Source organism: Cricetulus griseus, assembly GCF_003668045.3.
Source record: "Cricetulus griseus strain 17A/GY chromosome 1 unlocalized genomic scaffold, alternate assembly CriGri-PICRH-1.0 chr1_1, whole genome shotgun sequence".
Classification (NCBI taxonomy): Eukaryota; Metazoa; Chordata; class Mammalia; order Rodentia; family Cricetidae; genus Cricetulus; species Cricetulus griseus.
The window spans coordinates 184,606,123-184,626,750 of NW_023276807.1; the positions used below are offsets into that span (position 1 = coordinate 184,606,123).

Below are 20,628 nucleotides of genomic sequence, written 5' to 3' on the forward strand. Positions count from 1 at the left end.
GTATATGGAATATGTAGGTTTGGGAACAGTACTGTAGCTGGGGAGTCATCTAATTTGCATTAAACACCACCATTCCTATCAGAAAGCTTTGTATGCGGCAGCAGGGTCCTATAGCAAAGCTCCCCAGTACAAGTCTTTGGCCAGCAGAGGAAAGCTTCTAGCAGGAAACTATGCTGAGGGTCACACTAAAGATAAAGCAGGCATCCAGGCCTAGAGACAGCTTTAAGATAAGGTCAGTCCTCAGGGCCTAGGGACATTCTCCAGATAAGGGCAGGTAGAGAGCAGGAAGTCCTCCCTGGGGAGGGAGTCTCTCTCGTGTTGCCAAGCTTGGAGAAAACTGTCAGGCCATGGTAGACTGCAACCTCTGACCAACAGGGCCTCCCAACATTGCCCTAAATGTTTGAGAGTGTTCTGATATTCCTCCAGCTACCAGCGCCTACAGTTTCTCATTTTCATCTATCTTTCTTTAGCCTCAGTTCTGCAATCCCGGTGTTCCTGCCTGGCCAATCTCTTAAACTGTTCAGCCCTCTTCTTCAACTATCAAGCAGTGGGCTGCCTTGCTGCTCTTACAACTTGACCTGCCAAATGCTCAACTGTTTCTGCTTCTGCTGTTTCGCTGACATCTCTGCATTTTTATCACTCTGCTGTTTTGTTTTTTTTTTTCCCCCTGATACTGGCTCAGCCCACACTTCTACAAGTGGACAAGAAAGGACCACTCAAGAGAAGCCCTGTATTAGGCCTAAAATTTCAACAAGGGCAGGGGATACAGGATGAAGACTAAGATGACAGACAGCCTGTTTATCTATAGAGTCAAGAGAATAGGTTGTTTTCACCAATCACAACAAACTTCACCTGCAAATGAAGGTTACCTTTGTACCAATCAGCACAGCCCCTTCCTTGAGTACCAGTTTCAGAAGCGCTTCTACTGGTCTACTAGGGGAAGTGCTTCACCTCTCCCATGGGTTGGGGATGGTTATGGGGCCATACAGAGTTCACTGAGGTTTGTCATTGTAAAAAGTTGGCATAAAGTGAATCAGTAGTGGCTGGGGCAGCATCTCCAGGAGCAAAGCAATCAGCTGCAACTGTTGTGTATTTTTCTCAAGGGATCTGTGGAGAATTAAGAATGACCATCAGAGCTAGGCAGTGATGGTGCACACCTTTAGTCCCAGCAATTGGGAGGCAGAGGCAGGTGGATCTCAGTGAGTTAGAGGCCAGGCTTATCTACAAAGTGAGTTCTGTGGCAGCCAGGACTGTTACACAGTGAAACCCTGTCTCAAAAACAAAAGAAAGAAAGAGAGAAAGAAAGAGAGAGAGAGAGAGAGAGAGAGAGAGAGAGAGAGAGAGAGAGAGAGAGAGAGAGAAAGAAAGAAAGAGAGAGAATGACCATCAACTTTAGGGTAACTCAGCAGGATGTTTGACAGTTCTTTTGCTCAGTGAGAGTCAAGGTAACGAGAGAAAAACCCAACAGCTGCCAATCAGGGAGCTAAATTAACCCATTCTCCATTGCCTTTGTTTATTTACAGGAAAATAAACATCAGGAATGCTTAAAATAAAAACACGAGGAAATTACCATTGACATGTGATTTGAGCAGATTTTTTACAGTGCTTTAAGGGTGCTTAAAACACAGAGGTGGGCCCACAGCTTATCTCTTCTATCTTTGCATTTCACCCTGGGAAAGTCTCTTGAATCACGATGAACAAACACAGTGACTCACATAATAAACAAGAAAGCAGCTGGCAGAGTGGGGAAGAAATGGATTTAGTGGATGGGCTGAAGATAAGTAAAACAGCAAAGCTGGCTGCCTCTTGAGTTTGTTTTGTTTATATGACAAATGCTTTTTGAATATGTGCCATTTGTACAAATGACCCTACAGCCACACACTGACCCACCTTTTTATATTGACTAAGTTTCCGACTGCACTTGCCTCAACCCCTCCTCCTCTCCTCAGTGGACCTCTTTTGACTCAGAAGTGTAGATTCTATCATTCATGTTGTCTGTAAATCCTTCTAGCTTGGCATCTGTCTGGCTCAGTTACAGCTGTGTAACAAAGCACACCAAAACTTGGTGGCTTAAAAACACTAATCCTTTTGTCACTCATGATTCTGTGGGTCTACAGTCTGGGTGGGGCCCAGTGGGCCTGGATTGTCCTTCATGTGAGATCATGTAGATTGGCTCAATAAGGCCTGCTGAATCCAACAGACCTCACTCCCATGTGGGCCCGGTAAACGCCTGTTGTCTACCAACTACACCTCAGCTTTCAGGTGAAAGAGAAAAGGTGATTCCAACCTGGTGTGTGTGTGTTGTATGTGGGTATACATGCATGCTTGTGTGTGTATGTATGTGTGCATATGTGTATATATGTACATGTGTGTGTGCATGTTCGTGTGTGTTGTATGCATGTATATGTATATTATGTGTATATGTATGTGTGTCTTCATGTGTATATGTATGTGCATGTATTTGCACTGGAGAGAAACCCAGAGTTTGAGCCTGTCAAGCACATGCCCTGGCACTGAGCTACATCTGCAGCCTGGGTTCTCATTTGAACAGTGCCAGGCCATTAGGGTTGGTTTAGCACATTCTTTCTTTTTTCATTGAGTGCTTATAAGGCTTTTAGATAGTGGCTGCCTGGGCCCTTCAGCCAACTCATTTGTTAACAAGCTGCAGGGCTTTGCATCAACATCAGGGTCCTCTTGGTCTGCAAAAAGTCATCCTTAAGGAAGTGCATGGGCCGGGCATTGGTGGCACATGCCTTTAATCCCAGCACTTGGGAGGCAGAGGCAGGTGGATCTCTGTGAGTTCGAAGCCAGCCTGGTCTACAGAGTGAGTGCCAGGATGGACTCCAAAGCTACACAGAGGAACCCTGTCTCGAAAAAAAGGAAGTGCATGGGTATTTTGTCCATTCTTTGCCCAAGGGACTAAAATAGTTTGTTTTCTTTGTAGTAAGAAAAAAGACACGGAGTGTAGCTCAGAAGTACTGTATTCTTAGCACTGTGAGGTCCAAGGTTTCATCCCTGAAAGAAGGGGAGGGTAGAAGAGGGGACCAAAGGGCAGGGAAAGATAGGTTAGAGGAGGGAGGTGAAGGGAAGGAGAGGGGAGGTGTACTTCACCTTGGGAAAACCAAGAAAAAACAAAGAAATCAGTTGCTTTTCTTGACTCATTCCTCCCCCTATGCTAGCTTCTTCCTGGATTTTCTGTTTATTCTTCACCAGTCTTCACCAATCTAAGACTTCCATGCAAACATAGGTAAAGCCAAACAGAAACAAAGGTCAAAGATTGCGCATGCCTTCATTGCCAGATTATTTTGGGAATACCCACAGTGCTAGGAGGGGCAGTCCTGTGTGCCTTAGAGTTGGCAGCTGTCAGACACAAGGAGCAAGCATGGTTACAGCCCAGGCTTGGAGAACTGGGGGAGAGAGTGAAGTCTTCATTAGCTAGCGTCTGCTAGAGGTGACACTTGACCTCTCTAGGCTTCCACTCCCTCAGCTGCAAAAGAGGGACACACGTTCAAGTACTGGACAGGATGGGAGTGGCATGGCCATACCGATAGTCAATCCCATCCCCCCTCTTCAGCTGAACCAAGTTCCTGTGGACTGCCCTCTCCTGGAGTTGCCTGGGGGAAACTCTGCATACATGTCACTCACTTCAACCCAGTTACATCACTGACAATTCATCTTTGCCAGGGACACAAATAGCATCAGCATAAATGACATCATATTAATCTATTGTGTCCCGAAATCCAATGTGCTGCATTACAAAGAGTTCTAAAGTCCACAAAGGCCCATAACAAACCTGTGTGTGCTTTTACTCCCATAATATGTGGCTTGTTCACACGTTATGAACTCTCAAGTGTAGACCTGGATTCTTAGAGCTGATACTCAAGCTCTTCTCCAAGTACCTAAAAATCAAAAATTGGCCTTAGCCGGCCAATGTTGCAACTCTGTAATCCCAGCACTTGGGATATTCAGGCTGAAGGATCATGACTTCAAAGTCAGCGTGGTCTCCATAGTGAGTTCAAGGCCACCTGGACTTTTGAAAAAAAAAAAAAAAAAGAAAAGAAAAAGGAAAAAAGTTAAGGCTGTGCCAGGAACATTACAAGAGCTGATGCAATGCTAGCATTCCACTTGCTAGCATTCCACTATCCCTTGAGATGTAGTCTAAGGACAAGAGGCAGTATCATGCAGTAGTGTAGTTAGAAAATGGTGGGACTTTGGTTGTATGCTTTGTTTGCCTCCATTCTAGTTTTCCTCCTGCATAGTTTCATTGTGTCACTCATAACACCCAAAAATAAATCTTTACTATGAATCTGGGTATGCTATTTCTGTCTGGACATGCATCAGCTCATGCTTGCCATCCAAGCACTGTTCAGTGAGCCAAAGACTACGTGCAGGATGTGGTTTGGCCGAGTTGTGTATATATAGCAAATGATCAGGGCAAGTGAGCTATTTTTATGAAAACTGCTTAAGTTTTCATCCCAGATGACAACAGTGTAAAATGAGAAGAGGCTAGAGAAGTAGTGTGCACCCCTGCAGGATTTGGTTCATGCTGTAGCATTTTTGCAGGATGCCATGCAACTATCTGCGATACCAACAACTGTAACCTCACAAGTTTGTCTTCTATTATCTCAGTTTAGTCACCGAATATCGTCTGAAGCCTCACATGACCAGTCATGCAAAAGTTCACACTCAAATAGTTCAGAAATCTATTCATGGTCTAAAGGTTCAACTCAGGATGTGGGTTCCACACCAAAGCCAGCCCTCACTGATGATAGTAAATGTCTAAACCTAAGTTTCAGAGAGATTTTTTCTCTTGTTGTTGTTCATTTACATGATGGTGGTACAGGCCTAGGATGGACCCCAGGGCTTCATGCATGTTAGGCAAACATTCTACACTTTTACTTTCTTTTAGTTTTGAGACAGAGTCATAATAACTTGCCTAGGTTGGCCTTGAAAATCACTCTATAGTACAAACAGGCTCCGAGCTTGCCTCAGCCTCTTGGGTAGCTGGGATTACAGTTTCATGTCACTAGACATGGCTATAAACTTCAGTTTTATGTGTGTCAAAGCAGCATATGTGTTTGGGGTGATGGCACAAGACTATAATGAACCCTAGCACCAGGAAACTAAGATGGGAAGAGTTTTAGGCCAGCCTGGACTACATAGCAAGATTCATCAACAGCCAAAAGCTTTCCAATGAAAAGACAGGCATCGTGGTGCACATTTGTAATCCCAGTACTTGGGAAGTAGAGGAAGGAGAATCAGAAGTTTAAGATCAACCTCTGCTGTATAGCAAGTTAGAGGCCAGTCTAAGCTACCTGATATTCTCTGCCAAAAAAAGAAAGAAGAAAGAAGAAAAAAAGAAAAAGATTTTCACTGAAAAGAAAAGGTCCCTGGCAGTGTCCACCCAGGTCTTATAGCTACTTCTACATTTCTAAACATCATGCTTACTCTGGATTTTGCTAGGTTTTTCCACTGACTCTCCACCTTAGAAGATTATTTTAATGGCACCACATTGTTCAGTGTTCAGTCTTTCAGCTGTGTAAATATTACCCAGTAAGTCATATCGATTTTCTTGTGCAATTTTTACCTGAAAGTTAATAATTCTCTTAGTTTTCTAACTATCTCTAAAACATCATGAAGGTCAGCTTGACTTGCAAATGGCTTATCAGTCAGGAGTATCCTCTCAGATTTACTTTTTTCTTGACTACAAAATTCCTAGAATGATAATACTTCAAATTACTGCTTTCTTGGGACTTCATTTTATGTGCATACATATGTGTTATGTATGTATGCATGCATGCATGTCAATGCTTCACTAATTTGTCCAGTCTGGCCTTGAATTCTCCGTCCTCCAGAATCAGTCTCCCAAGTGCTGAGAGTCTAGGCCTGCGTCATCACACCTAGTTCCCTAGAAACTTCAATGGGCTTTTCCTTGCTAAGATGAATTAAAATTTATTTTAGTATCTGGTCAAAGAAAGAAAAAGCTATTTTGAGCTACTCTTGTAGGATATTGAGTACTGAACATAAACATCACCAGTTTCCTGCCTTCAGCAAACTCTGGACGGGGCAACCTGTAGCACAACAAGAAGAAGTAATACTGTCAGAAGAGGGTGGCTTGGGGTGCTGCAACCCTGATGGCTTGGGCAGCAGACAGTTATGGATTTAACCCCGGTTCTTTCTGCCCCTGTGTGACTCTAATTGGACAAGATGGGCTTACCCAATCATGAATTTGCTTGCAGCAGCTGAGGAGCACACAGGGCTCATTTCCAAGTCAGCATCTTCCCCAACACATGGTACACAGGACCAGCTTGGGGTGGAGAATTCACATTATAATGGTACTAAAATGACCTAAATTGCTCAGGGATTCTTAAGTTTTCTCTGCTCTTGAGTTCTTTATACCTGAGAAGTTCTTTTTATTACCTTTATTTATTTACTTATTGTTTCCTTATTGTATATGTGCATGTGTACTCAGGTAGCATGGCATGCCTGTGGGGGTCTGATGACAACTTGAGAACATCAGTTCTCTGCCCCAACTTATGGTCAGGGACAGAAATAAGTTGATAGGAGTTATGAAAGATGTCAATGTAGAGCTGAAGACTGAAAAATGACTGGAAATGGAAATCGCTAAGTTATGTAACAATCCAACTGTCAATCAGAGTAAGAATCCATCCAGTTCCTGATATTAGAGATCAGATTCACCCCCACACCTAAACTCCTAAGAACCCCCTTGAAGGGATGTTATCGTTCTTTAAAGGGCATAGATTCTTCCTCCATAAGTACCTGAACTCATCCCTGAGGTTCTGCTGGCAACTAGCAACCTCAAGCAACATGCCCTGTTCATCCTTCCCGGGTGTTTACTATAGCTGAAAGAGCACCAGACATATTGTCGGGCACTCAGTGTCCCTCCAAATCCAACAGTTGAGTTCAAGTCAGGCAGTTATTCTCTGGGATATTTAGGTTTTTAGTTCATGGCATCCTATAAGAAACTAGAAAACAAACCAGAAAAAGGAAAATGGATCTTTTTTTTCAGTTTGGCCAAAGTGAGGAAACACAGACACCCTCTTCTGTAACAGGATTACAGGGTCATAGACAGGCTGAAGCAAAGGCCTGGGGGTATACACACAACTGTGTGAAGCTTCTTCCCAGGATGGAATTTTTTTCTCTGGCTTCTCTGATGCCAGGGATTTAAATTTTTTCTTCTAGTATGAGAACTGAAGTGTCCTGGATGGGAAGGTGGGGTGAAGAACACGATCTGTGGTAAACATTCTACCAGGCTGATTGACTGATTAGACTGTCCACAATTGTGGAGAGTTGGAATGTTGTAGGTTGGAGCCAAATTATCTTGAGATACCTTAATTCCCCAAACAGCCATTTAAGTCGTGTGTGTGTGTGTGTGTGTGTGTGTGTGTGTGAGAGAGAGAGAGAGAGAGAGAGAGAGAGAGAGAGAGAGAGAGAGACTTAATGTCCTTGTGACCATTAGGTAAATTCTTGTGCAATGTAAGATCCTTGGTTTCCACCAACTCAAATGATGCTACCACCAATATGTTTTTAACATGTCTTGATAGCCAACAAGATGGCTCAGGGAGCAACGGTGCTTGTTGTTCAAGCCTTACAACTGATGTTTGATCCCTAGAACCAATATAAAGAAGTCAGATGCAGCGACACTCATCTGTAGCCCCTTGCTCCTGTGAGCTGGGAGGCAGAAACAGAGGAATCCCAGACCAATCAGCCTAAAAGCACAGTGCAGAAAAACAACTGAAGAGAGACATTGTGAAGTGGCCTTATGTTCTAATTTTGAAGTCAATGTTTGTTAAATATTAGAACATTTCCTTAGAATATATGTATATTTAAAATACTAAAGTTACAACAGTCTCCTGATGGTCAGGTGAATTTCTCTTTTTTTAATTAAAATGACTCCTTTTATTAAAAGGTTGGGCTTATAGCATGGTTTATTATAGTATACTCACACATTGTAACTTCAGATGGAGGCAAACTGTTGGAGTGATTTTTAGCTTCAGCATTTTTCCCACATGCTAACATTCAGTTACCACTGTGACTGAAATTAGGTGAACTTTATCCTGAAGCTCTGATGGGTTAATCAACCAGCCAACAGACATTATCTGAGGCTGGAGATATAGATAAGTTAACTGTTTTCATAAAGCCCCAGTACCACAAAGCAGACCCTGACAGACACCAGAGGCGATCAAAACCTGAACCACTTGAGCTGACACACAGATAAGCGTGTTAAGATGAGAACCAATCATGGAAAACAGTTTTTACTTCTTGTGGGATGAGGCATAAATGCATTACCCAGTTCTTTCCCTTGTAAAAGCAAGGTTTAGTATTTGACTTTCAAGTTATCTTCCTATGTACATTCAGGTCTGGCAAATACCTTTCAACATCTGCATAAAACGAAAGTAGGAAAGCCGTAACACTTTCTGCTCAAATTGTTAAATCTGTGAACTTGTCATCCTCCAATCTTCCCACTAAGACGTCTTTTTCTGGGAAAAAACTAAGTTGTTTTGTGGAAGGAAAAAATGCTCAGCCAGGTATAGTGGTTCTTGCCCTTAATCCCAGCAGAGGCAGGTGGACCTGAGTTCTACTCCTTTGCTTTCATGACTTCATGCTATACCTACAGTTTCATAACAGCTTAACACAGAGATGGCTGCCTGATTAAGAAAGCTTATCTTTATGAAAAAAATCTTCATAGAAAATTGCTTTTGGTCTCAGCAGCACATTCTTGAGCTCTAAGGAAGCTTCCCTTCTTTTGAGCAACCCAATCTTTCTTCTGGGCCAAAGACATTTTGGGACAGTTCCACCTCTTCTTCACCTCTCTCATGGGCTTCTTCTCATAGACTGGATTATCCCAGATAGCAGTGTGAGCTTCCTTATACATCTCCGTCATGTCTGGAGTAACATTCTTTATGTACTGGGAGACTGTTCCTTGTACACATCTTCATCTTCCTCCATTAGGTAACACATATAGCCTGCGACATTTTGTCCCATGATGTGCATCTGATGAACTTCTGCTTGCTTTCAGAATCATAACCAGGGAATCGTTTGGTACTATGAGGAATAGACAAGCCTCCATCACAGCTCCCTTCAGGCCCCCAAAAACTTTATTGCCAGTTGTAGTTCAGGCAAGACCTACATCCAAATAGCAAGTGGAGGTACCAGGCTGACCATCAATGCTCTCCACATTGCATTCATCGCCAGTCACCTCCACTTGGCCTTGGTAAATCTTTCTATACCAAACCTACTGAGAAGCCTGTGGGCAAGCAGCAGGCCAGTACAATAGGCTGCAGCAAGTTGTCAAGCCAACTTTCACTCCATATTTTAGCAGTTTGTGTGCATATGCTGTGTAGACTATCATATCATATCCCCTTCTATGCAGGCATATGCAATCTGGCAGATGGTATCTGTTAGCTACACAAACTTATCATCCTGTATTTGGGTGTGTTGTTTTTATTTTTGTCCTGGATCACCAATCGCTTCCAAACATAGTACTCAGTTTTACCCTTTCACCGCCTTCTAAATCTCACTTGGTACCTCTTAAAGTAGGCCTTATTCTTGATAACTTTCATGAGCCCCATCCTGCAGAGCAGATACCAGCAAATCTGGCTCCATACAGACCTGCAGGGTTAGGGGGGAAAAGATCTGTCATGCCAGTCAGGTGCATTTCTTGGGGTTAACAAATAGATGAATCCTGTTTAATACAATCTAGCAGTCTATCTTTTGATATTAACTCTTTACCCATTCAGTATTTTCTTATGCCTCATTTGCTTAACTATTGGTTCTACATTTTGTTTAGTTTTCCTGTAGCCTCAGTGGTGTGTTTATCTTTCTCTTCAGTCTGAAGGATTGATTACTTCAGGTATCTTCTATAGTGTTGGCTTAGTAACGAATTCCTTTAGCCTACTTTTATCATGAAAAGTTCTTTTCTTTAGTACCTCCTGTAAAAGCCCAGTATTTATCCATAGCATAAGTGTGGATTTTGGGAGACCATTCCATACAGAGGAATACTCCCTGAGCCAAGACACATGGGGGTGTGCCTAGGCCCTATCCCAAAGGATACGAAAGACTCTGATGACACCCTATGGAAGGCCTCACCATCCAGGGGGAGTAGAAAAGATATGTGACAGATAAGGTTTTAGTTGCGGGGAGTAGGGGAGGACTGGTGGGAGAAGGGAACTGGGATTGTCATGTAAAACAATCCTGTTTCTAATTCAAATAAAAGTTGGAAAAAAAAAAAAGCTCTTTTCTTCTTCAGTCATTATAGTTTTGCTGGGTATAGCAGTGTGGGTTGACAGTTGAAAATGTTTTCCATGCCTTCACAATAAAACTCTCACTTTTCTCAGTGCAGGATGTTTAGATTTGGTCTTTCTATAGTGTTCCATATACCATGACTTCTGTCAGCACTCAGGTGACTTTCTCAGACTTTTTAACTTAGTAATTTCCATTTCATCAGTTTTTTTGTTTGTTTTAGTCTTTCCATTCTTTCATTGAACATACTTATAATCATTCTATGTCTAGGATTTCATCTCTCACTGGATGCCATTTTCATCACCTTTTGGATCATGTTGTCTTGATTTTTCTCTTTTTTTTCATTTTTTTATTAATTTTTTTGTTTATTTTTTGCTTTTTGTTTTTTAGAGACAGGGTTTCTCTCTGGCTTTGAAGGCTGTCCTGGAACTAGCTCTTGTAGACCAGGCTGGTCTCAAACTCATAGAGATCCTCCTGCCTCTGCCTCCTGAGTGCTGCTGGGACTAAAGGTGTGCACCACCAATGTTCAGCATGATGTCTTGGTTTTTCATGTTTGCTTTTGCCTTTACGCATCCACACACTTTTTTTTTTTTTTTTTTTTTCAGATTCTCATATAGCCATCTTGCTAAACACTTGGTTCTTCTACTTCCACCTCCCAAATGCTATGATTACATATGTGTATCATGAACCCTGGCTTCACCTTGTCAGTTTTCTAAATTTCTCAATTAATTTTGAAATGTAAAGCTAATTGGTATCTTTGTAACATTCTTTCAAATATCAATAGGCTTTGTAAATGTTTCATCTTTCATTCCTGATATTGGCTTTTTTAATTTTTTTGCTTAGTCCTAAAGGCTTAACTTAAAAAAACAAAACAAAAACAAACTTTTTTGTAGCATGAATTCTAATTGATCTTAATAATAAAAACTCAGAGTCAGAGGGTTAAAGGTCAAAATTCAGAGAAGCAGAGTGGCCAGCCACTAGATTTCTTACCTCTCTCTCAATGCTCAGACCAAATGGACAATCCTGTCCACAGATTGCCTCCTTGTACTGACTGCCCAGACTGACTGTTAAGACAACATTGAGCTCTTCTCTCCACCCAGCTATATCATTCTGGTCTCCACCTCCCTAGTACTGGGATTAAAGGAATGTGATCCCAAGTGCTGAGATCACCTTTGTGTGAAATGTTTCTCTTTTAGACTAATCAATTTCATGTAGCTCAGGGTGGCCTTTGACTCACAGAGATCTGTTTACCTTTGTCTCCCAAGTGCTAGGATTAAAGGTATGTGCCACCACTGCCTGGCCTCTATAGCTAACTAGTGTGGCTAGCTCAGCACTAGGATCTTTAAGAAAGCTTTGTTAGATCATAAACAAAATATCACCACACTTTGGGAATCTTTTTTTTTTTTTTTTTTTTTTTTTTTTTTTTTTTTTTTTTGGTTTTTGAAAAACAGGGTTTCTCTGTGTGGTGTAGCTTTGGACCATATCCTGGCACTCACTCTGGAGACCAGGCTGGCCTCAAACTCAGAGATCCGCCTGCCTCTGCCTCCTGAGTGCTGGGATTAAAGGCATGCGCCAATGCCCAGCTCAATGTTATCTTTTTGTTTTCCATTTTTATTTATCTATTCATTTATGATCTATGTATTCATTTGCTCATTTGGTTTTTCGAGACAGGGTTTTTCTATATCGCTTTGGACCCTGTCCTCGAACTGACTCTGTAGACCAGGCTGGCGTTGAACTCAGAGATCCACCTGCCTCTGGTTCCCAAATGCTGGGATTACACCAACAACAACCAGCCTGATTTTTCTTTCTTAAAATTTACTTTGGGTTTTAACTCTTTCATCTTTTTCATTTCAGGTTTATATTATGTGATAACCCTAAACACTGCTTTAGATGTGGGAAAAACACGTCCAATGTGTTGTATTTTTATTGGCAAGATCTTTTCTTACTATGGTTTTTCAGACTCATATTGTTTAATTATCTGAACACTGCTTATAATTTGACTGCTTTTTTACAAATATATCCTAAGATTTCAGTCATCTGAAACACATATCTGTTTTATGAGCCCTCAGATTATCTTGGTGAAATTTTCATGTGCAATGGAAAATCATAGTCAATGTAATGATGCATGAATATTAGATTAAGGTAATTCATCCACTCAGACTTTCTGTAGTTCATACTTAATTACATACTTATTGAGACATGGATAATAACTTCCTTTTAACTTCCAGGCTTAGGTATCTCTTTTGACATAGCCTGAGAAGCTAGGATTTACAGGTATGTGTCAAAGCAATCAGTTTACATTTAAAAACAAGCAAGCAAACAAACCCCAAAAATCTGGCTGAAGAGATGGCTCAGAGGTTAAGAGCTCTGGCTGCTCTTTCAGAGGTCCTGAGCTCAGTTCCCAGCAACCACATGGTATCTCAGTCATCTAAAATGGGATCTGACACCCTCTTTTGGCATGTAGGCATATCTGCATAAAATACATCTTTAAAAATCTATTAATTGCTGAAGCTGTATTAAAATTTGAAATTATGCTTGTGACTTCACCTACATGTCTTCCATTAACATATACTTATAAAAGTTAGGTAGTATTAGAAGTACATTGTTTTCATTTGTATGGGTACCATGCCTCATTAAAATACGCTCTTGGAAAAATAAAGCATTATCTGATGGTGTATCTTCTGGGTTTGTTTTTGTTTTTTTTGTCTTTCATGTATTTACATTCAATCTCTTGGTTGTTCAGTTTCACCAGCTTTACCTTTAAGTAGAGCTTTTAGTCTACCTATAGTTAATACAATTAACAATGACACTACATTTAGTGGATATCATTGGCATATTCCTCTTGCATAGAAGAACTGTTTTTTCTTTTTTATTGCATATCTTGTTTTTCATTTACTTGTGAACTACAGGAGAACTTACACGAGCCAATTCACTTCTTCCAGCAAGTGTGTCCTGGAGATTGAACTTGTGTTGTAGGGCATGGAGACAAGCACCTTTACCACTGTGCCATCTCATGGTCCTGTTTTATATTTCTTGCTAGTTGTTTGTTAGTGGTTTTCCTTCTCTGCTTTCTGTGTTCCATGTTGATTACACTAGAAACTCCAACTGTATTTGCAGGGTTTTGTGCTGGATGCTCTAAGGATTATGATACGCATCTTCGCCACAGCCTACTTAGTAGTCCAAGTCAACAAATCCTTCAACAGTGCAGCTTCATTTAGTATCTCTTTGTTCAATCTCACAATCTCTGCTTTTAACTGGAGTGTTTAGTATGCCTATATTTAATGTAATTATCACTCCCACTGGATTTTGTGGACATCTTTTGCACATTTACTCCATAATATGACTTATTCGGCAAGCAGATTCTTCAGAAAGTGTAGTTTCTAGGTGGAATGAAACTGACTTTCTAGTTCTGTTCCTTAAAGCAGCACATGGCATTTTGAGGATTCAAACTGGACATACACAGAGTTTAAGACAGAGAAATAGAGGTTTGACCCAAACACTCAAGAGAATTTATTAAAATCCTGCATTCAAGAACACTCTACATGAAGTTACTTAGCTATATATCCATCAGAAAGCCACCAACAGTGAGTTGTTCAAACTTCTTTGGATCATTCTAAAAAAAAAAAAAAAAAAACTCAAACATGTTAGGGAACCCTAAAATGTATTCAATTTCCCTCTGCTTTATGTCACTGAGAAGACAGTAACAACAAAAAATTAGAAATAGTAATTTGGAGAACCTGGTGTCAAAAGCCCAAACCACCTACTCTGCCCAAACCACCTACTCTAGTGATGTGAGGCACCAGCATCGCAGGTGTCCTTAACAGACATGGCACTCAATTTCATTTTCAGAACATTTTTACTTCCTGACACTGAAAATAGTAAAAGAAAAAAATTGCCACTTACTAAGTATTACATTTGGAACATTATAGTAATGTTTCATATACATTCAATCTTCACAACCATGAGGTAGGCACTGTCTCCCAGTTTTCAATTAAGGAAACTGAGTAAATGGTTTCAAGAATTTGCTCAAAGGTAGTAGCAAGTACCAGAGCTGGGAATTATTCCATGTGTATGATTTAGGTCTTTCCAAGTACATAACCTGCGTAGACCACAGTTATATATGGGTGTGTGTGTGTGTGTGTGTGTGTGTAAATGGGGGAGAGTAAATGGGAAATTCAGGGTAAATCCTAAAATCTACTTTTGTGACTAAATCAGGGACAGGTTGAAGAATCTACTTGTGCAAATCTTAAGCTGACAAGGAAAATTTAAAAAGCTAAAGAATGGTTACAAAATCTCAAAAGCAAAGAAATTTGCAGTCGTGTTCAAAAGGCCAAAAGATTTAAATCAACATATAGTGAGCATGCTAAGAATTTACCTATACTCCCAAAAACCACCCACCCTAACCAGCCCAAAGTACTAAGTGTTTACATCCTTTCAGACCAGCACTTAGAAGTACATAAGAAAAACTTAGCACTTATGCAACAGTGTTGGCCTTACCAAGTTTCTGCGACTCCTTCCTCCAAAACAGGTTAATAGACTTATGTTAAAGACAACATGTGTATTTAAAGTAGCAATTTTATTTGAGTTAAAATTATTTACAAAAACCCAAAGACATACTTCATGAAACTGGTACAAACTATTTTTTTTTCCTGCCGTTGGCTTTTGCTCCAAAGATCACAGCTGAGAAATACTGTATAAAATAAAAATAGGATTGGATTCAGAAAAGTATCCTACTGTTCTAATATCCAACTGGTAGTATTTACAGAAATATTTACAATGGAAAAAAGGTTACTTTAAAACTTAGTTAATTTGCAAGTCAGCCTCAAGTACCCTAAAATGCGAGTTCTCGGAGGGTTAAAGACACACAAATGCACTGCAGGTGGTCAGGTGGTATCCTCCTCACAACCCACCCCACCAAGAACCTGCATGTCTATCAGTGCTTGACAATTAGTTATTATTTTTAAAACAAAACAAAAAAACTGTTAAACACTGAGGTAAATCAATTATCAAATGAATTACCAGTGTAACAGAAAAAATGTTCGCCCTGATTGATCTCATCCAACTGTTTACTGTTCCTTACCATCTGCCACAATCAAAAATCTGTTCCCCAAATCCAATGATTACTAAATATCAATGTATTTTAAAATAATTAAAATATATCTAAGTAAATTTGTGGACATCATTTACCAGTATGCTTTAAAAAAAAAAAAAGTTGGGTAAAAAGTTTGGTACTCAGGACAAATACAATCTCAATATTTCCCACATTACACTGGCATACTGTGTTCTTAAAGGTGATGAGTAGGGATTTGGGTGGGTAGAAGGAAGAAAACAATTTGCCTAGAGTCAGTTACTTCCTTATAGATTTCCCAACAATCTGCATTATCAAAAATAGGAAGACAATAGAAGGCAGCCACTGCATTTAAAAAACATTACAGCTGGCACTGATACAAGAGCCCCGGTTTGTTACTTTATACAAGGAAATAACAAAGTCTAAAATGAGTCAAAATTAGACTTTTAGCTATTTTCCCCAATACACACCAAACTAATATTTTTATGGCTTCAAGTTTTACAAATCCAATGAAGAAACATGATGTAACTATCTGAAAGGTAATTAAAAGTATTAATGAAACATCTCTGGAAAGCCTGTCCTCAGGCCAATCAATAAAAAAAGGAAAGAAAAAAAAAAAAAACCCAAAAAACAGTGGTCTGAACAAAACAAACAAAACAAAAGCTTATGAAATGAAAGCTATAAACCATGGTTTGTGTGTTCCACAACTGTTTTCTAAACAACTGCTCTATGAACAAAGAATCTGAATAAAAAAAGGGTCTTCTCTACACCAGCAATTTTAAGGCTTTGCATTTATGCAATTGATCCTGTCACTCTATAGAAGAATATACACGCTATCTGGAAAAATGAATTCCACATTGGTGTTTTAGCTTCCTTATATTTACTGTACTGAACATTAGAAAATATATCTAGAGAACTTCCTCAAAACTTAACAATGTTTCAAGAGCCTCTCTAGCATTAAGTGTAAACTACCCTGGGTTTGTCTATTTTTGCTTAATCCATTAACAGGGCACATTATCTTATATAATATAATATTCCCTCAAACTGCTATTTGTTTTCTTGTGCCTATAGCTATGACACATTATGGTATGATATTGAATATGGTCATGGTCTTAGAAGTGAAAAATAGTTCAACACCCAAACCTAATCAAGAATAAAAAAATATACTATTAATCCCTTGTGTCTTTGGATTCCATCTAATTTTAAATATAGACAGTAGTTCAGGGAACAACAACCAAAAAATTCACAAAATTATTAAAAGCTTTATTTACGATTGGAATCATTCAACAAAAAGCAAAAGCAAATGAGCCTGAAAAAGGAACTAAGCTGTTGTCTAGAATGTCCTCAGAACATTCAATACCTCAGTAGCTAAGCTGCCTTTGCACCTGACTGGCATGACAACAGTGGCTCAACATACACAGCAGTTGCACTAACAGCAGCACAAATTTCCCCCTTTAAACCTTGCCTAAAATAAAGCAAGGAAACAAAGGGAGGGTATAGACTTTGCCAAGTAAGTGTATTTAAATACTGCATGGGATTGTTAACAGCCTGAACCTTTTCCCTCATTTTTGATAGCTGCAGATTGATGTAGTAACTGTCATTTAGCAAATGCAGAATGCATGATGAAGAAATCGGGTGGTCATAAAAATCCAAACACGAATGATATTGATGAATGTTCTTGGTATATCTTCAAGGACTTCTTTCATGACTTTTCTTTGTCTAAGGATAGCTCCAGCATTACCAAGCACCTGAAGCAAAGGTAAAGCAGCTAGCAATGTTCCAAATATTCAATCACTCTAGAGATAGACTTCTGGCCTGTTGTTCCAACAGCACACTGAAAGGGGAAGGAGGGAAATGGTTAATACTTATCAAAAGTTTAAAGAAATATATTAAAATCAAAGCCTACCTTCTAAAAATCTAAAAAAGGGAAGACCACAGAGTACACTGAAATTATGATACAGCATTATGCCACAAAATTTTTCTGTTTTTGGGCAATACCATCTTACAAGTTAGAAGCTCAGTTAAAATAAAAGGAGACAGCAGATACAAAGGCATTCTCTATTTTCTGGCTACCACAGGGTGGGTTCTTCCACTACCTCACTATTCTTGCCACAATGGATTAAAAATTCTGAAACTATAAACCAGAACGTACCTTTCTATAAGCTGCTTATGTTAAGTATTTTGTCACATTGAGGAATAATCCAACACTGTGGCCATTTTAGTTTCATGTCAGTGTACTATATTTAAATTTAACAACACATACATCAGCCAGGTCTCAATATATATACCCATTAATTTCAGCACTGGAAAGGCTGAAATAGGAAGACTGCTGGACCAGGCTGCAGCTTAAGATTTTGTCTGGAACATAATCAAAAACCCATATAAAATGCAATATGCAAAGCAAGTTACTTACGGTAAGATTCATGAAGCTTAAGAATTTTTTAAGCATCTCTGTCATTATGGAGAAATCTCCTTCTGGAAGGTATTCCCTCACTGTAGTTACATTGATCTGAAGAAAGAGATTAAAAACAATCAGAAAAGGATACCATAATCCACCCAATGTTGTTGGCCTGCTATATATCTTGTGGTAAACACCTGCAAGAACCCCAGAACTCCTGGGTTATTCCCATTCCACACTGACTTTACTATGTGCAGGCACATCATTCCATTGCTGTTGACAAACCAAAATAGAGAAGTTACATGATTAGCAAAAGCTCTGAAGAAAGCTAGATCTTGTGGCACTGTGCAAAAAGTCAAAGAATGGAGAGGGGCAAGAACCTACAAGAGCAGTGGAAATTAACCATGGCAACGTACCAGGTGCAAACAGGTAGAGTGGGCAACAGAAAATGAGACCAGACTTTATAGGGCTTCCTAAACATGGGGGTCACAGAAACATGTACAGTTTTTACGGTACACGACTACATGCTTGCTTCATCTCTCCTACTTCTACAATGGAAAAAGCCAATTTACTTTGTATTTGTGGCAGTATCTAGTTTTCTAATTATAAGGATCACCAAGGCATCATATATATCACATCTGTGGTTCTAAGAATCCACAATATTGTTCACAATTCAGAACCTTCTTTTCTTGGGTACAAGAAAGCTACAGACACCCATAATGACAGCCACATATCAAACTAACAGAACTTCAAGATCTATTATTCTATACAGTTGTACAATACTGTCCTAATATGTTTCATCATGGCAATTGGAAAGGAAATTAAGGTAGCTACTGAGATTTCACTTTATTTGCCACATATTTCAAAGGGGACACTCACAGTGATTCCAGATCACATTCACATGGTACTTTTATTGTTCATATTTATATTTCCAATGCCAATAGACTGTCCAATAACTGTAACTTCCACTTCTGTTCGACAGCCTAATTATATAGACACTTGTATTTCTCATAGGTGATTCCTGATGAATTTAATCCACTAATAGTAATCCCATTTTCCTAGCCTGAAATTGGTTCAGAGGGAAGAATGTGGCCTAATGCTCAGCCAGATGATAAGAAGTCCAAGAATGTTGGCTTAAAAAGAAAATGAAGAGTCCTGTTAGACATTATTTGACTAGAGACCTTAGGCATGGTCATCTTATAGCCATGCCAAGTGCTTTTTATACACTTAAAAATATTTTATTTTGATCATTTTTAATTATGTGTAGGTATGTATGTGTGAATGTGGGTCTGAGCATAGAGTGCAGGTACTTGAGGAGGCCAGAGGCACTGGATATCTTGGAGGTGAACATACAGATGATTGAGACACCTGACATGGGTGTTAGGATCTGAACTTCCAGTCCTCTGAAATCTTAACAGCTGAGTCATCTCTCCAGCCCGTGATGAATGCTTTTAATCAAGGAAAAGGACAAAACGTGTGCAGGAGAAGCTACTCCTCCCGAGTCACTAAAATGGGGTAATTTTGACTTGGCCAACTGAGCACAGATTTTGTACTAGTACTTTTACTTCAACTACAAGTACCAACAGGGACCAAGTACCAAGAACAAAATTTTCTGTTACCCCTACCTAATGCATTCTTAATTTAAAATGCATCTTGAAAAGTTCAACTTTTTGTTTGTTTTGTTTTTTCAAGACAGCGTTTCTTTGTAGCTCTGGAGGCTGTCTTGGAACTTGCTCTGTAGACCAGGCTGGCCTTGAACTCAGATATCCACCTGTCTCTGTCTCCAGAAGGATTAAAGGTGTGCACCACCACCACTCAGCCTCAATAAATATTTTAAAACTTTTTAACATCCCACACTATTTTAACTTCTAGTATGTAAACCTTGCTTTTTTATATGATATTAAAAGCATTCCCATTAGGTTTTTGTTTACTCTGAGTCTCCAAGTAAGCCCAAGCTGGCCTCAAACTCTATTTAGCCACAGTGACCCTGACCTTTTTGATCTTCCCTTCCCTTCATCTCCCAAGTGCTGGGATTCCAGACATACATTGCCATGAACAGTTTAGGTAGCAGGAGGGACCTATACCCAGGGCTTCATGTACACTATGCAAGCACTTTAGTAACTGAGCTACATCCTGAGCCCAGTAGCTTGCTTTTTGGCATCTTAAACAGTTTGACTCTAACAAGTATATCAATTCTAAAACAAAGTGATAAAGACCAACAATTCACCCCATATCAAATTTTACTAGGAAAGCCTGTATTGGAAAGGAAATAAAGATGCTCTTTTGTAGGGAGACACTGTAGCCCCGCCTCCTAGTAGCCCCTACAGGCCTACAGGCCTACAGGTGTGCCTGGCCATGCCCATGAGGTCGTGGTCAGGGGAGGTCGAAGATGACACTGAGAGAATTCTTCAGGGACCACGGAGTCGTGGATTTTCCTTCTCTCTGGCCATGCTAGCTTGCGGCTTCTGGGCATGCTCTGGCTTGTGTTTGGGCTGGTATTTATCTGAATAAAGAAATCTTAGCCTTACAGACTACGGATCATCTTTGAGTGAACACAGCACGCAATACTTGTTATATTTTTTAAAAAAAGTTTTAAAGGAAACCACTAGAAAGTTAGACATATTCTTGACATTTCTCCCCACAGGAAACAAATGGGGAAAAATTTTAAAGTAAATAAATACATCAGGTAATGGCATGAAGCTGTTGCACAACAATCTTTCAAAGATACATAAAATATTTCTGAAGTATTTACTTACAGGACTTTCCTGGCAGAGACACCCAAGAAGCAGGGCTGTGTAGGAGGCCACGATGCAATCCTCCATGTGTTTGCCAGCATGTTGAAGGGCTGAGAACAGTTAAATAGAGTTTTAATAGTGTACCAACTGATACAAACTCTTTA

General features: G+C 39.8%; 1 protein-coding gene and 1 pseudogene across 2 annotated transcripts in view; both read right to left on the reverse strand.

Moving 5' to 3' along the window:
- Window positions 1-8,704: 8,704 nt before the first annotated feature.
- LOC100760242 lies at window positions 8,705-9,809 on the reverse strand (annotated as a pseudogene).
- Window positions 9,810-14,820: 5,011 nt separating this feature from the next.
- The window catches only part of Wapl (WAPL cohesin release factor), a 65,348-nt gene continuing 59,540 nt past the window's right edge, over window positions 14,821-20,628 (reverse strand). For both annotated transcript variants that reach the window (XM_027389438.2, XM_027389437.2), the window contains 3 exons: window positions 20,486-20,574; window positions 17,745-17,840; window positions 14,821-17,165 (listed from right to left, as the gene is read on the reverse strand). In XM_027389438.2, the coding sequence (XP_027245239.1) occupies window positions 17,100-17,165; window positions 17,745-17,840; window positions 20,486-20,574 (251 nt within the window). In that variant the 3' untranslated portion in view covers window positions 14,821-17,099. The remainder of the gene's footprint in view (window positions 17,166-17,744; window positions 17,841-20,485; window positions 20,575-20,628) is intronic.